The 15,488-nt window shown below is 41.4% G+C and overlaps 1 protein-coding gene across 12 annotated transcripts in view; it reads left to right on the forward strand.

The window, feature by feature from the left end:
• Positions 1–287: 287 nt before the first annotated feature.
• spag17 (sperm associated antigen 17) overlaps positions 288–15,488 on the forward strand; it is a 133,123-nt gene continuing 117,922 nt past the window's right edge. For 7 of the 12 annotated variants that reach the window (XR_010003338.1, XR_010003337.1, XR_010003339.1 and 4 more), the window contains exons 1-5: positions 292–490; positions 7,192–7,332; positions 8,540–8,623; positions 14,262–14,393; positions 15,158–15,362. Coding sequence is in view for 5 of the 12 variants with exons in the window: in XM_008115276.3 (XP_008113483.1) it covers positions 383–490; positions 7,192–7,332; positions 8,540–8,623; positions 14,262–14,393; positions 15,158–15,362 (670 nt within the window). In the remaining 7 variants the exon portion in view is untranslated. Of the gene's footprint in view, positions 491–7,191; positions 7,333–8,539; positions 8,624–14,261; positions 14,394–15,157; positions 15,363–15,488 lie in introns of all 12 variants that reach the window. The other 5 variants (XR_010003341.1, XR_010003343.1, XR_010003342.1 and 2 more) reach the window with 1 other exon arrangement.

Here is a 15,488-nt window from a genome sequence, read left to right on the forward strand (position 1 = left end):
CAAATTGTTAGTCCTAAGTGGAACTATTGATAATACTCTGTGGTGTTTTTATCATTTTTGTTCCTGGGTTATAAACGTTATTTCCTACTTGGTTCTATCATAAAAACATGGAAAATTTTATTAAACTGGACATTTGCAACGGTTTTGCTGATTGTGAACTGCAATTAAAATAGTTTTTAAAAAAATAAGCAAGAGAGGCTTCACCTGTGGTTTAGCAAAGTCAGGCCCCGCGGTTGCCGTGGAGACGCATATCACTAAAGAGCGCGGGAGCCGGTCTGCGCATGCGAAAGAAGGTAGGCCGCCCTCGGTTGCCAAGGCGACGCCTAGGCTTGAGGTTCCAGCGCAGGGGCTGCTCGTCAGGCGCCTCTCTCTCCCTTTGGCCATGGCTCCGAAGCGGCCCAAGAGCGGAGGCGGCGGGGGGACCCCTGCGACCCCAACGACTGGCTCAAAAAACTGGGAAGCCGGGCTGGTGGCTGCCCGCTTGGAAGAGGTGCGTCGGGCTCTGTTTTCTATAGGAACAGCTGCTAGAGATCCATTGGAAATGCAGGCCTTCTACTGTTGAAAGGGCAATGTACAGGCGCAGTTACAAGCAGGCTTCAGGTGGCTCAGTCCATCTTTACACTTCCTTTCTTTTCTTTTTTGACTGGAAGGAGGGCTTTCTCTGATGCTGTTTCCTGCTCTCTTTCATCTCCCCATCACAGCAAGACCTTCACGGCCCTTCCACACAGCCATATAACCCAGAATATCAAGATAATTCACAATATCTGTTTTGAACTGGGTTATGTGAGTTCACACTGTCATATAACCCAGGGCCCTTCTACAGAGTCATATAGCCCAGAATAGCAAGGCAGAAAATCCCACAATATCTGTTTTGAACTGGGTTATGTGAGTTCACACACTGTCATATAACCCAGGGCCCTTCCACAGAGTCCTATAACCCAGAATATCAAGACAGAAGACCCCACAATATCTGTTTTTAACTGGGTTATGTGAGTCCACACTGCCATATATTCCAGTTCAAAGCAGAAAATGTGGGATTTTATTCAGATGTGTGGAAGGGGCCTCATTTGAACAGTGGCCCTCCAGGTTTTTTGGATTTCAGCTCCCAGCATTCCTGGCCATTGGACAAGCTGGCTAGGGCTCCTGGGAATTGGAGGCCCAAACACCTGGAGGTCCACAGGTTGTGCAGGCCTGTTCTATATACGGTATTATTATTATTTTTCAATTTTTCAAAATCCAATTCTCACAGGGACAGAAAGTGATGGGAAATCTTCTAAACGGGCACAAACAGCAAAACAAACTCCACGGGTGTTAATCCCTCCAAAACGTGTGTGTGTGTGTATGTATATGTGTACGTGTGTATGTGTATATATAGATGGCTAGAGTGACACTTTAAAAAGTCCAGTTCCAACTTACATACAAATTCAGCTTAAGAACAAACCTACAAAACCTATCTTGTCAGTTACTTGCTGATTACCTGTACAACCTCCCAAAATTTCATAGCATTGAGCCATGGCAGTTAAAGCAATGTTGAACTGCATTCACTCTACAGCTCAGCCTGGGAAGGAGTGAGTATGGTGAAATTCACTGCATTGTTGTTTGAGGCAGGCCCACCACCCTGTCTTAATGCAGTGATGCAGCAGGATAATAATAATAATAATAATAATAATAATAATAATAATAATAATAATAATAATAATAATATAAAGCACCTGAAATTGAGGATGTAGAACATATTATTTGACAGTAAATTGTATCAGAAGGTGAGAGACTTCTACCTCGGTCCATATATCAAACCGTAATAATAATACATTTTATTAATAAACCTTAGGCCGTTTCACAATACCATACCAAACAACGAGGCTTGATCGGACTTGATTATACTCTATGTATAGTAAGTTAAAATAAGACACTTATAACAATACAGTAAATAAATATGATAAAACTGAATATATACATCATATTTCCTTATCATAGAATCATAGAATCATAGAATAGTAGAGTTGGAAGAGACCTCATGGACCATCCAGTCCAACCCCCTACTAAGAAGCAGGAAATCACATTCAAAGCACCCCCGACAGATGGCCATCCAGCCTCTGCTTAAAAGCCTCCAAAGAAGGAGCCTCCACCACGGCCCGGGGGAGAGAGTTCCACTGTCGAACAGCTCTCACAGTGAGGAAGTTCTTCCTGATGTTCAGGTGGAATCTCCTTTCCTGTAGTTTGAAGCCATTTTTCCGTGTCCTAGTCTGCAGGGCAGCAGAAAACAAGCTTGCTTCCTCCTCCCTATGACTTCACTTCACGTATTTGTACATGGCTATCATGTCTCCTCTCAGCCTTCTCTTCTGCAGGCTAAACATGCCCAGCTCTTTAAGCCGCTCCTCATAGGGCTTGTTCTCCAGACCCTTAATCATTTTAGTCGCCCTCCTCTGGACGCTTTCCAGCTTGTCAACATCTCCCTTCAACTGCGGTGCCCAGAATTGGACGCAGTATTCCAGGTGTGGTCTGACCAAGGCAGAATAGAGGGGGAGCATGACTTCCCTGGATCTAGACGCTATACCTCTATTGATGCAGGCCAGAATCCCGTTGGTTTTTTTAGCTGCCGCATCACATTGTTGGCTCATGTTTAACTTGTTGTCCACGAGGACTCCAAGGTCTTTTTCGCACACACTGCTGTCAAGCCAGGCATCCCCCATTCTGTATCTTTGATTTCCATTTTTTCTGCCGAAGTGAAGTATCTTGCATTTGTCCCTGTTGAACTTCATTTTGTTAGTTTCGGCCCATCTCTCTAGTCTGTCAAGATCGTTTTGAATTCTGCTCCTGTCTTCTGGAGTGTTAGCTATCCCTCCCAGTTTTGTGTCATCTGCAAACTTGATGATCATGCCTTCTAACCCTTCTTCTAAGTCGTTAATAAAGATGTTGAACAGAACCGGGCCCAGGACGGAGCCCTGCGGCACTCCACTTGTCACTTCTTTCCATGATGAAGACGATGCATTGGTGAGCACCCTTTGGGTTCGTTTGCTTAGCCAATTACAGATCCACCTAACCATAGTTTTGTCTAGCCCACATTTTACTAGTTTGTGTGCCAGAAGGTCGTGGGGGACTTTGTCGAAGGCCTTACTGAAATCCAGGTACGCTACATCCACAGCATTCCCTGTAATCGACCCAACTCGTAACTCTATTGAAAAAAGAGATCAGATTAGTCTGGCACCCCTACAATTTACATATGTGGTTCTCAAATGTATTGTTTTGCTTAAATACAGAGCTGTTTTATATGTTATTTTTGGATCTTGGCCACACATAAAATATGTTGTCCTGATGTGAGATTCCCAATACATTGTCGGTTTGATATATGGACTGAGGTAGAAGTCTCTCACCTTCTGATACAATTTACTGTCAAATAATATGTTCTATATCCTCAATCTCAGGTGCTATTATTATTATTATTATTATTATTATTATTATTATTATTATTATTATTATCCTGCTGCATCACTGCATTAGACAGGGTGGTGGGCCTGCCTCAAACAACAATGCAGTGAATTACGCCATACACACTCCTTCCCAGGCTGAGCTGTAGAGTGAATGCAGTTCAACATTGCTTTAACTGCAATGGCTCAATGCTATGAAATTTTGGGAGGTTGTACAGGCAATTAGCAAGTAACTGACAAGATAGGTTTTGTAGGTTTGCTCTTAAGCTGAATTTGTATGTAAGTCGGAACTCTAGCCATATATATATATATACACACACACACACACACATATACACACAGACACACAGAAATTTTGGATAGCATAGGGAAGGATTAACACCCCTGTGGTGTTTGTTTTGCTGCCTGTGCCCCTATTCAGAAGATTTTACTTCGCTTTTTGTCCCTGTGATCATTGAATTTTTTAAAAAAAGGAATGGCTTGTTATGGAAACAAGGATTAGTGATTTATTTATTTATTTATTTACAGTATTTATATTCCGCCCTTCTCACCCCAAAGGGGACTCAGGGCGGATCACATTATATACATATAGGGAAAACATTCAATGCCCATATACACATAGAACCGAGACAGAGACAGACGCAGAGGCAATTTAACCTTCCCCTGAGGGGATGTTCAATTCTGGCCACAGGGGGGAGCAGCTGCTTCATCATCCACTGTGACGGCACTTCCTCATTCCAATGTTGTAAATTAGTTAAATTTGCCACCCCACTTTATAAGTGGTACCTTTTTTCCTACTTGATAAATGCAACTATCTTTCAGGTTGCTAGGTCTGCAACGAGCAGGAGCTATTTTTTTATTTTTTAATTGACGGGTGTTCACCCCGCCACGGGCTGGCCTCAAACTCATGACCTCATGAGTAATTTATTGCAGCAGGCTGCTCACCAGCCTGCGCCACAGCCCGGCCCCCTGATAAAGCTTCAGTGGAGCTTTCCCCATGATAATAACTCTTTCAGGAGTGAATTTCCCTTCTGAGGGATAGATTTCTCTCACTTCCTGTTGTTTGAGCCCCATTCTTAACTAGGTGTTATATGTAAGTCAGGTGTCTGTAACTTGGGGACTGCCAGTAGCTTTGCAAGGTTTTTTTTTAAATACATTTATTATATATGTATTTCAATTGCAAATTTTCATGTTTGTCAACAAACAATAAAAATAACATCTATTCATATATATGTATATATAAACATATAAATATTTTGGAAAAAAATTATACATTGTTTGTTCCCAATTACGCGATTTCCTCTCTCCACCCACACTATTGCAGTATATTGACTCCTCTTCCTTTTGGTTGAAGACAATCATATATAATTATATTCTTTCTCCCTAGGGAAATATTTTTCCTATTCTTCCTTCTAGTCTAATATTCATTATTTTTAAATTACATACAAAAAAAGGCAAATAAAGATTAAATTACGAATGCATATGCTCTCAGCCTGAATGTCTCATTTCCAATTTTCAGTCCTTTGATTTTTTTTTCCCCTTCCACAATTATCTTCCTTAATAATACTTTGAATGCCAAGATGAATAACAGTGACAACAATGGGCACCCTTGTCTTGTGCCCTTTTGGATTAGTTGCCTGGGTTAGTTGTCCTTCTTTGTATAAATGTGACTACTATGGCCATTTCCCATGTATCCAGAATATTATTCAATTCTAGAATTGAGCTAAATAATTTCTGCATGGTCCTTATTAATGCATTTTCAACTTTTTAATGATTGCTGTTAAACCCACCTGGATCAGGAAGTTTAAATTTTCTTTTGCTATCATTTTGGAAATTTCTTTAGTTGTAATTGGGTTATTCATCTCTTCTTTTTTGTTCATTTGTAAGTTTTGGAAGATTATTCTCCTTCATATATCTATCAGTCACTTAATTTTAAATCTGATTTTGCTTAATGCAATTTGTTTAATTTCAGTATTGTTTCATTATTTGTAATTAAGTTGTCTTTGTTGTCTATTAATCTAATTATTTTTTTCCTTAAAAATTATGCTAGCTATTCACATGTTTTGTGAGCTGCTTCATAATTTCTCAAATTCATTCTTTTCAATTTCTTGTTCATTTCTGATGTTGTTACCATTGACATTTGTGTCTGTAGAACTCTAATTTCTTGGGGCTTTTTAAAAAATGTTTGGGTTCTTTTTCAATTTTTCTTCTTGTTTTTGCATCTTTTCTGTAATCTTCCGAAATTGTTTTCTCTTTTTGTTTTTTATTTCTGCTTTCTGTTGAACAAAGTAAGCTTTCCATTAGTGCTTTACATTCACTGTTTCAATTTCTATTATTTAGCTGTCTCTCTGAAAGTGTGCTGGTGCCTCATCAAACAACAGCTTTCATGATTTTTCCTGCCTAGGCATAGTATTTATCCATGTTGAAATTATTTTTTTTAGTTTTGATCAAGTTCTTTCTGGATTCTGTTCCTATCTCCAGTGGTGCAGTCAACCACCCCCTGAATTGGTGTCATCTCCAGATTTGTTAAGCATGCCTTCTATTCAGTCATCTGAGTCATTTTATAAAGCTTAGAACTTTCTGGGCTCAGTCCACTAGACAATTACAGATCAATCAAACTGGACTTTTATATATATAGTTAGTTACTGTAAGTTAGTTAGTTAATGGGATATACAAGGTTCCCCATGACATTCTTACAAAGAAACTAATAAAATGTGGGCTAGACAATGTGCCACTTTTATGTGGGTTGGGAATTGGTTGACTGGCCGAACCTAAAGAGTGCTTACCAATGGCTCCTCCTCGTCATGGAGAGAAGTAGCCACTGCCCAGTACTATTCAATATCTTTAGCAGTGACTTGGATGATGAAATAGATGTCATGTTTATCAGAGTTGCAGATGACACCAAATTGGGAGGGATAGTTAATACCCCAGAGGACAGAATCAACATCCAATTTGACTTTAACAGATTAAAGAGCTGAACCAAAAAAAGGTCATTATTGGAAATGTTTGTGTAATGGTTTCTGATTTGAATTTTGCTGTCACTGCCATCTTTAAGATGAGCTTAGAAACTCAATTTGTGAAGAAAGAGAAAAAGAAAAATAACAACAGCAACAACAACAACAACAATCTTGTAGTTATTAGATGTTTATTTTGCGATCTGTGGTAAATTTCTAAGACTATTTAATTTTATATAGAGTCATATTTAAAGCCTGATTTCTTTTAATTATTTTTTACTTGGTAATATATGTGTGTCTACCTCTTTCCAGAATAACAAAACTGTTACTAAGTTTTGTTAACTTCATGAATGCCAGGGAAAATAATTTCTCTGATGGTAAAATATTGCCACCTGGTGGGAGGGAATACAAATATCATCCCTATGAACATGAAAAAATAAAGGAGACTAAGGAGACATAATTATACTTTAAGAATATAGTTAAAATGCTTTTTGTTTGTTTTGGAACAGGAAAATTGAAGCCCTAGTATTGCCTTTGTTTTTGGGAGCCCAGCTGAGGATGAACTTTATATAAAAGCTCTGTAATAGATGTGTGTCTACCTCTTTCCAGAATAGCAAAACTGTTACTAAATTTTGTTAACTTCATGAATGCCAAAGAAATAATTTCTCTGATGATAAAATATTGCCACCTGGTGGGAGATGATACAAATATCACCAATATGAACATGAAAAAATACATTAAAAGAGACAAAGGAAATATAATTATATTTTAAAAATATAGTTGAAATGCCTTTTTTTGTTTTCAAACAGGAAAATTGGAGTCCCAGTATTGCCTTTGTTTTGGGGAGCCAGCCTGAGGATGAACTCCATATAAAGGCTCTGTCTCTTGCTGTGAAAGTGCCACAGAGGAGGCTTTTCAGTGTGGTATCATGGGAAGGAATATTATCACAGGTATTTTGTATTTACAATCGAGGTATGATGTTGGAACTAAATATTAAGAAGACAGCTGCTCTGTTTGTCACTCAGAGTGGTATCAAAAGAATTCTAGCTTCATATGTGCTCCAGTCATATGCTGTCAAAAAGGAGCTTGGAAGGAAGTAGGATGGAAGCTTTGTCTTAGAAGCAGGATTTAAGGGCAAGAGCAGGGATGGGCAATTATCAGGGATTAGGGAGCCACTGCCCTCCAAGGGACTTCACTCACTACTATCCTCCAGTCCTGAAAAATGTTTAAACCCCAAAATGTTCTTCCATGCCCCAGGAACATTATTCTGTTGTCGGTGCCATCCAGAAAATATAGCAGCATAAAACCTGAAAATATGGCCTTTCTACTGTCTGAGACCTGAATTAAAAAATGGAGGTTACAATCCCTTCTACTGAGTCTAAATAGAATACCTTATAAGTTTTTTCCCTGTGTCAGAAGCAATTAGAGAAACTGAAAGTTGCTTCTGGTGTGAGAGAATTGGCCATCTGCAAGGATGTTGCCCAGGGGACGCCCAGATGTTTGATGTTTTACCATTCTTGTGGGAGACTTCTCTCATGTCCCCGCATGGGGAGCTGGAGCTGACAGAGGGAGCTCACCTGCTCTCCCCGGATTCAGTCAGCAGTCCTGCCGGCATAAGGATTTAACCCATTGTGACACCATGGGCTCCACTTTATAGTTATAACTAACCCAGTTCTCAAGAATTTTGTCCTCCCCCCTTCCTCTGAATACAACCCACCCTCTTTCTCTGATGTAATCCAGCCACTATAATAGTTGTTCAGGAGTGAGCCATATTCTTAAACAATGAGAATGAGCAGGCTCCCATCAAAACTTTCTGAGTTCTAGAATATCTTGTTGGCACCATCGTGCACAGATACCATATTTGTGATTGCACAGATGGCCAATTGAAGAATCTCTGATGTTTAAGGAAGCTGTTTATCTTACTTATTCATTCCTTTTCTATACCATGCACTTGTTAAACCACTTCTGAAACAGGGTAATTTCAAAACCAATGTAGCATGTGAAATGAGAGCCTGCTTTTCAAGGATAAAAACATTTAAATATATGGGTATCTAATATATTTCACATGAAAGATAACTGAATATTCAAAATCAATATAAAGAGTAAATCCGGGAAATTATTTCCATTACATTAGTTTGTTGCCTTGTATTTTTATAGATCATGGAAACTGCAGTTGCAGAAGTAAAAGTAAAAAAGACAAAAGAAAAAGAAAAAGAAAAAGAAACACCCTTGTATTATGAGGTGAGTGAAAGCATTTTCTATAATCATTCCTCACACTGTTTATTTCAGCTTTTGCTAGATGTGGATGCTGTCATTCGGTGAACTTTAATGTGTCCTTTGATCTCCTTCTTGACTGCATTTGTTTCCTTTGACTGGGAGAGATATGGAAGTGTCAGTGCGACATGTTGATGTGCTGAATGGGTGGTTGCATCAGTGACAGGATAGGGTGAGGTGGGGATGCCTTTTGGTGATATTCAGTTGGACTAAGACTTAACCCTCTGCTTTGTATTCATAGGCTGAAAATTAACTTGCCTTAATTTCCCTTTATGTGATTATTTTGCTGTTGTATTATGCAAAGTAGTGTAAATGTTTAGCTTTTGCTGGAATTAGACTTCCTATATATACTCATGTATAAACTAAAAGAAGCACTGAATCCCTTTATCTGCAACAGACTGAGAAGCCACTCCCGTTGTGTTAACCACACCACTGCTGGAACCTCACTCTGTGAAGACTGTGTGTTGACCGGCCGTGCACCGACCTCCACACATTAAAAAAATCATGCACAGGCGTCTTCCAAGAAAAATAAAAACAAACCAACAAAAGTCCCATGGTGATCAGCGAGTGGCGACGGGGGCAGGACTGTGAAATCTAGAAGCCCCTGGTCACAGACTGGCACATGGGCGGTGGATATGGACTCAGTCGTTCTACCTCAAGGACCAAGGCAGTTAAGTAGTCCGGCAGCTGTATCCATGACTGAGCAGCTCTTTTTAGGATCCGCTCTGCTCACCCCACACGGGAAAGGGGCTAGAAAAGGTGCGCTAAACATAGTCTGCTTCTCTTATCCCCGACGGGACTGCCGCGTCCAGAGGGGTCGCCACTCTGTGGCCAAAAAAGAGAAATGAACTTTGGAACATGGAACGTACGGACACTGTTGGATAACACTGACAGCTAACGCCCCGAACGCAGAACTGCTATCATTGCAAGGGAGCTGGGACGCTTTAAGATCGCCCTTCAGGAGACCCGGAGAGCAGGAGAGGGACAGCTGAAGGAAGAAAAAGGAGGCTACACCTTCTTCTGGAAAGGACTGCCTGAAGAAGAGTGAAGAATACACGGAGTTGGCTTTGCTATCAGAAATGACCCTGTGAAGCACCTGACTGATCCAATCCACGATGGCTATCAAGATCGTCCCCAAACTCAGACTCCAAGGAAGAAAAACAAGGCGCAATATGAACACCCAAGCCCTTCAGGAGCCCTCCAAACGAGCCCTTCTCCAAACAACACTCAAAGATCATCTACCCACAGAACACCCCAAAAATGTTGAGGAACATTGGAACAAACTGAAGACATCCATCATCACAGTGAAGAAACCACTGGATACCAAACTAAGAAACATCAAGACTGGTTTGACGATAATGACAAAGAGATCCAACAGCTAATTGATAACAAAAGGAAAGCCTTCCAAACATGGCAGAGAGACACCAACTGTACTGCCAAGAAAAATATCTATGCCAGTGCAAAAGCTGAGGTCCAAAGAAGGACCAGAGAACTCAAGAACATCTGTTGGACAAAGAAGGCTGAAGAAATCCAACACTTTGCAGATACCCATGATGCTCAGGGATTTTTCAAAGCCACAAAGATCATTTACGGACCAAGAAACCATGGCATACAGCCCCTACGCTTATCAGATGGAACCAAAATTTTGAAGGACAAAACATTAATTGCACTACGTTGGAAAGAGCACTACCAGAACCTGCTGAATCGCAGCTCCAATGTGGCCGAAGAGACCCTCTCACAAATCCCGCAACAACAAACCAGGGATGAGCTTGCAGCACTGCCTAGTTTGGAAGAAGTTAGCAATGCCATCAGCCAACAAAAAAAACAACAAAGCCAGCGGACCTGATGGGATCCCTGCTGAAATCTTCAAAACGGGTGGACCTGAGCTGATACAACAACTCCACCAGCTCATTGAAATGTTGTGGGTGACCGAGAAAATCCCAGCAGACTTCAAGGATGCCACCATCATCACCCTTTTCAAGAAAGGGGATAGAACAGACTGCGGGAACTATCTCCCTTCTAACCTCCGCTGGGAAAATCCTCACAAGAATCCTTGCAAACCGCCTTCTCCCTGTTTCAGAAGACACCCTCCCAGAATTCCAGAATGGCTTCCGTCCCTCCAGAGGAACAGTCGACATGATCTTCACTACACGACAGCTCCAAGAAAAATGCAGGGAACAAAACCAACCTCTGTACATGGCTTTCATTGACCTTGCAAAGGCATTCGACACAGTGAATCGCAGTGCTCTCTGGACCATCCTCCAAAAATCAGGTGTCCTGACAAATTTGTGAACATCCTGTGGCTCCTCCATGATGACATGATGGCAACAGTCTTGGACAGCAATGGCTCCCAAAGTGACCCATTTAAGGTGGAATCAGGTGTCAAGCAGGGATGTGTTATTGCCCCTACCTTATTTTCCATCTTCATCGCTATGATACTTCACCTTGTTGATGGGAAGCTTCCCACCAGAGTGGAAATCATCTATCGGACAGATGGCAAGCTATTTAACCTCAGCAGACTGAGAGCCAAAACCAAGGTCACCACAACATCTGTTATAGAACTCCTATATGCCGATGACAACGTAGTCTGTGCGCACTCAGAAGAAGACCTACAAGCCACTCTAAACACCTTCGCAGAAGCATACGAGAAGTTCGGCCTCTCATTGAACATTGAGAAAACCAAAGTGCTCTTCCAACAGGCACCAGCTAATCCCTCTGCAATGCCAGGAATACAGCTTAATGGTGTCACATTAGAAAACGTTGACCATTTCTGCTACCTTGGCAGCCACCTCTCCACAAAAGTCAACATTGACACTGAAATACAACACCGCCTGAGCTCTGCGAGTACAGCATTTTTCAGAATGAAGCAGAGAGTGTTTGATGATTGGGACATCCATAGAGATACCAAGCTGCTTGTTTATAAAGCCATTGTCCTCCCAACCTTGCTCTACACCTGCGAAATGTGGACAGTCTACAGACATCACACCAAACTTCTGGAGCGTTTCCATCAGCGTTGCCCCAGAAAAATCCTGCAATGTGTTGTCGAAGGCTTTCATGGCTGGGATCACAGGGTTGTTGTATGTCTTTCGGGCTGTGTGGCCATGTTCCAGAAGTATTCTCTCCTGACGTTTCGTCCACATCTATGGCAGGCATCCTCAGAGGTTGTGAGGTATGGATAAACTAAGTAAGGAAAGGAAAGAATATATATCTGTGTAGAGTCCAGGGTGTGGCAAGAGTCCTTTGTCACTGGGAAGCCAGCATTAATGTTTCAGTTAATCACCCTAATTAGCATTTGAAAGGTTTTTGTCTCTTGCCTGGGGGCATCCTTTGTTACTCATTAGCTGTGCTCTGCCATGTTGTTGTTGTTTCCCATCCACTGTTGTTTCCCATCCACTGTTTTGATTTTAGAGTTTTTTAATACTGGTAGCCAGATTTTGTTCATTTTCATGGTTTCTTCCTTTCTGTTGAAGTTGTCCGCATGCTTGTGGGATTTCAATGGCTTCTCTGTGTAGTCTGACATGATAGTTGTTAGAATGGTCCAGCATTTCTGTGTTCTCAAGTAATATACTGTGTCCAGGCTGGTTCATCAAGTGCTCTGCTATGGCTGATTTCTCTGGTTGAATTAGTCTGCAGTGCCTTTCATGTTCTTTGACTTTTGTTTGGGCGCTGCGTTTGGTGGTCCCTATGTATACTTGTCCACAGCTGCATGGTATCCAGTAGACTCCTGCAGAGGAGAGAGGATCCCTCTTGTCCTTCGCTGACCGTAGCATTTGTTGGATTGTCTTTGTGGGTCTGTAGATAGTTTGTAGGTTGTGCTTCTTCATCAGTTTGCCTATGCGGTCAGTGGTTCCCTTGATGTATGGTAAGAACACCTTTCCTCTGGGTGGATTTTGTCTTGACTCTCATGGCCTTGCAACTCTTCTGATGTCTGTGGTGGAGTATCCATTGGCCTGTAGAGCCCAGTTTAGGTGGTTGAGTTCACCTTGGAGGAGGTGAGGTTCACAGATTCTTTGTGCACGGTCTGTCAGGACTTTGATTGTGCTCCTTTTTTGACTTGGGTGGTGGTTGGAGTTTTTATGAAGGTATCTATCTGTGTGCGTAGGTTTTCTGTAAACTGTGTGGCCCAATTGTTGATTGGGTTTGCGGATGACCAGAAAATCTAGAAATGGCAGTTTTCCTTCCTTTTCTTTTTCCATGGTGAATTGGATGTTTGGGTGGATGCTGTTAAGATGGTCCAGGAACTTGCTGAGTTCTTCCTCTCCATGGCTCCAAATTGTGAAGGTGTCATCTACGTATCTGAACCAAACAGTTGGCTTTTTTGGTGCTGTTTCTAGGCCCTGTTTTTCAAAGTATTCCATATAGAAATTTGCTACTACTGGGCTGAGAGGGCTCCCCATGGCCACTCCATCCTTCTGTTCATAGAATCCAGTGTCCCACTGAAAGTAGCTAGTGGTGAGGCAATGGTGAAACAGGGCTGTGATGTCTTCTGGGAAGTTTTGTTTGATTAGTGTGAGGGTGCAAATCCTGAAAATCTCTTGGGAAGACAGATGGACAAATGTCAGCATGCTGGAAGAAGCAAAGACCACCAGTATTGAAGCGATGCTCCTACGCCATCAACTCCGCTGGACTGGCCACATTGTCCGAATGCCCAATCACCGTCTCCCAAAGCAGTTGCTCTACTCCGAACTCAAGAACAAGAAACGTAATGTTGATGGGCAGGAAAAGAGATTTAAAGATGGGCTTAAAGCCAACCTTAAAAACTGTGGCATAGACACTGAGAACTGGGAAGCCCTGGCCCTTGAGCGCTCTAATTGGAGGTCAGCTGTGACCAGCAGCGCTGCGGAGTTCGAAGAGGCACGAATGGAGGGCTTAAGGGAGAAGCGTGCCAAGAGGAAAGAGCATCAAGCCAACCCTGACCAAGACCGCCTTCCATCTGGAAACCGATGTCCTCACTGCGGGAGAACATGCAGATCAAGAATAGGTCTCTTCAGCCATCTACGGACACACCCCCAAGATGGAAGACAATCGTCCTCAAACTACGAGGGATCGCCTAAGTAAGTAAAGTAAGTAATCTGCTGAAGTGCTGCTTCTGACCTTTTTGAATGTCTGGATGGGAAAATGGTGGTGGAGACTACTGCCCCCCTTAATTGCACTGGCACTTTCCCCTCCCCACAAAATAATCCTTAATTTATCAACTGTTCATATCAAAAATGATAATTTTGGCCTCAAAACTTGCCCTCAACTCCTCAACAGTTAGGCGTGATTACTATCAGCTTGGACATCCTACCCAGTCAGCACCTTGTTTTGCTTCACTTCTTCACATATTGTGGAGGGCAGCTTCTCATACTATCTTGACAAACCCATGGCAAATGGGTTTGATTCCCAACATTCTGTAGATGTAGGTGATCCATACAACTTTTATAGAGATCTTTCATTATCAACAGGTTGAGAGCACTTTTTACTGCTACCTGGCATATTGCTTGGGGGGCTGGCTCAATCTTCGTTCCTGTAATACAAAGCTTACACAATAATAATACACTTCTATAATTTTGCACTTTTATTTAAGACATTACTTAAAACTTGATCCTTCTGTTTTTCTTTTCAGGTACTAGAAGCAGCAAAAAATATTATAGATTCTGGGGAACAGCTTCCTATAACTCTAATTGGAAAGTTAATTAAATATCAGATGCTTTGCATCAAGCAAAAAGACATGCAAAGAAGAGCTGCTGAAAAGAAGGTATTTTAGACTGCAGTCCCATACACTCTCTCACTAAGTTCAGTGGCAGTTGTTTCTGAAACTTGTACAGTGTTCCATTATTTTTCAGAAGATGTGTTTGTGTTGGATATTTATTGTTATGTTCCTTCAAGGCTTTGCCAACTTATGGCATTAATATCACAAGATGTTTTGCCTTTGTCTTCCCAAGAGAGTGTGACATGCTCAAGGTCATCCTATAAGTTTGATGGTTGAGCAGGGATGCAAATCCTTTTCTCCAGAATCATAGTCCAGAGCCTAAACTACATGGATGCATGTATATATCAGATTGATTAAAAAGCAAACCAATGTCATTTCTCTCAAGTTTGTTGTGGATGCAAGAAGGATGCATTTAATCAAAGATAGATAAATAGGTAGAGACTCACACATGCACCCTTGGTCCCTAGAGCTCAGTGAACAGTAATTTAGTGAGGGAGCTTGACTAGAATATTCTGTTTAATCGACCTTTGTCATTTCCTCCTTGTGTGTTTGACCTACCTCTTCTTCTCTTCCCATTTGGTTTGTGTTCAGTCTTTCTCCATATTTCAAGAGTTCTGTTGGTTTTAGCACTGAGTTTAGTCTAAATCTCTTGGTTAAACCTAAGCGATATTCCTTCCAACTTCTCCCATTTAAATAGAATTTGTTTTGTCATTTTTGGTACAGTCCTGCAACAGAACATGGTGTGATTTGAAAGCTGACCTTTAAATATAGTTTTTCAAGTTTTACATAAGATATATATGTTTTGGTAGATAGGTGAAGACCAAGACAAGGTAAAAGAAGAGAAAGGGAAAGGAAAACCTAGCAAAAAAGAGAAGCCTCCTAGTGCCAAGTCTGGTGGAAAAGGAGGGAAAGGAAAGAAGGCATCTGAATCACAAAATATATCTGCAAGTACAGTTAAAAAAGACACCGAGCTTAAGCGACGTGGAGAAGATGATGATCTTGATAAGTATATTGGTGTGTAAATCATAAATTACTGGCACATTCTTTCTCAAAAGTATTTATTTATTTCCAGCATTTATACCCCGCCCTTCTCACCCGGGGGGGGGGGGGGGGGGGACTTAGGGCGGCTTACAACAGTTG

Source organism: Anolis carolinensis, chromosome 2 (genome assembly GCF_035594765.1).
Source record: "Anolis carolinensis isolate JA03-04 chromosome 2, rAnoCar3.1.pri, whole genome shotgun sequence".
Lineage (NCBI taxonomy): Eukaryota > Metazoa > Chordata > Lepidosauria > Squamata > Dactyloidae > Anolis > Anolis carolinensis.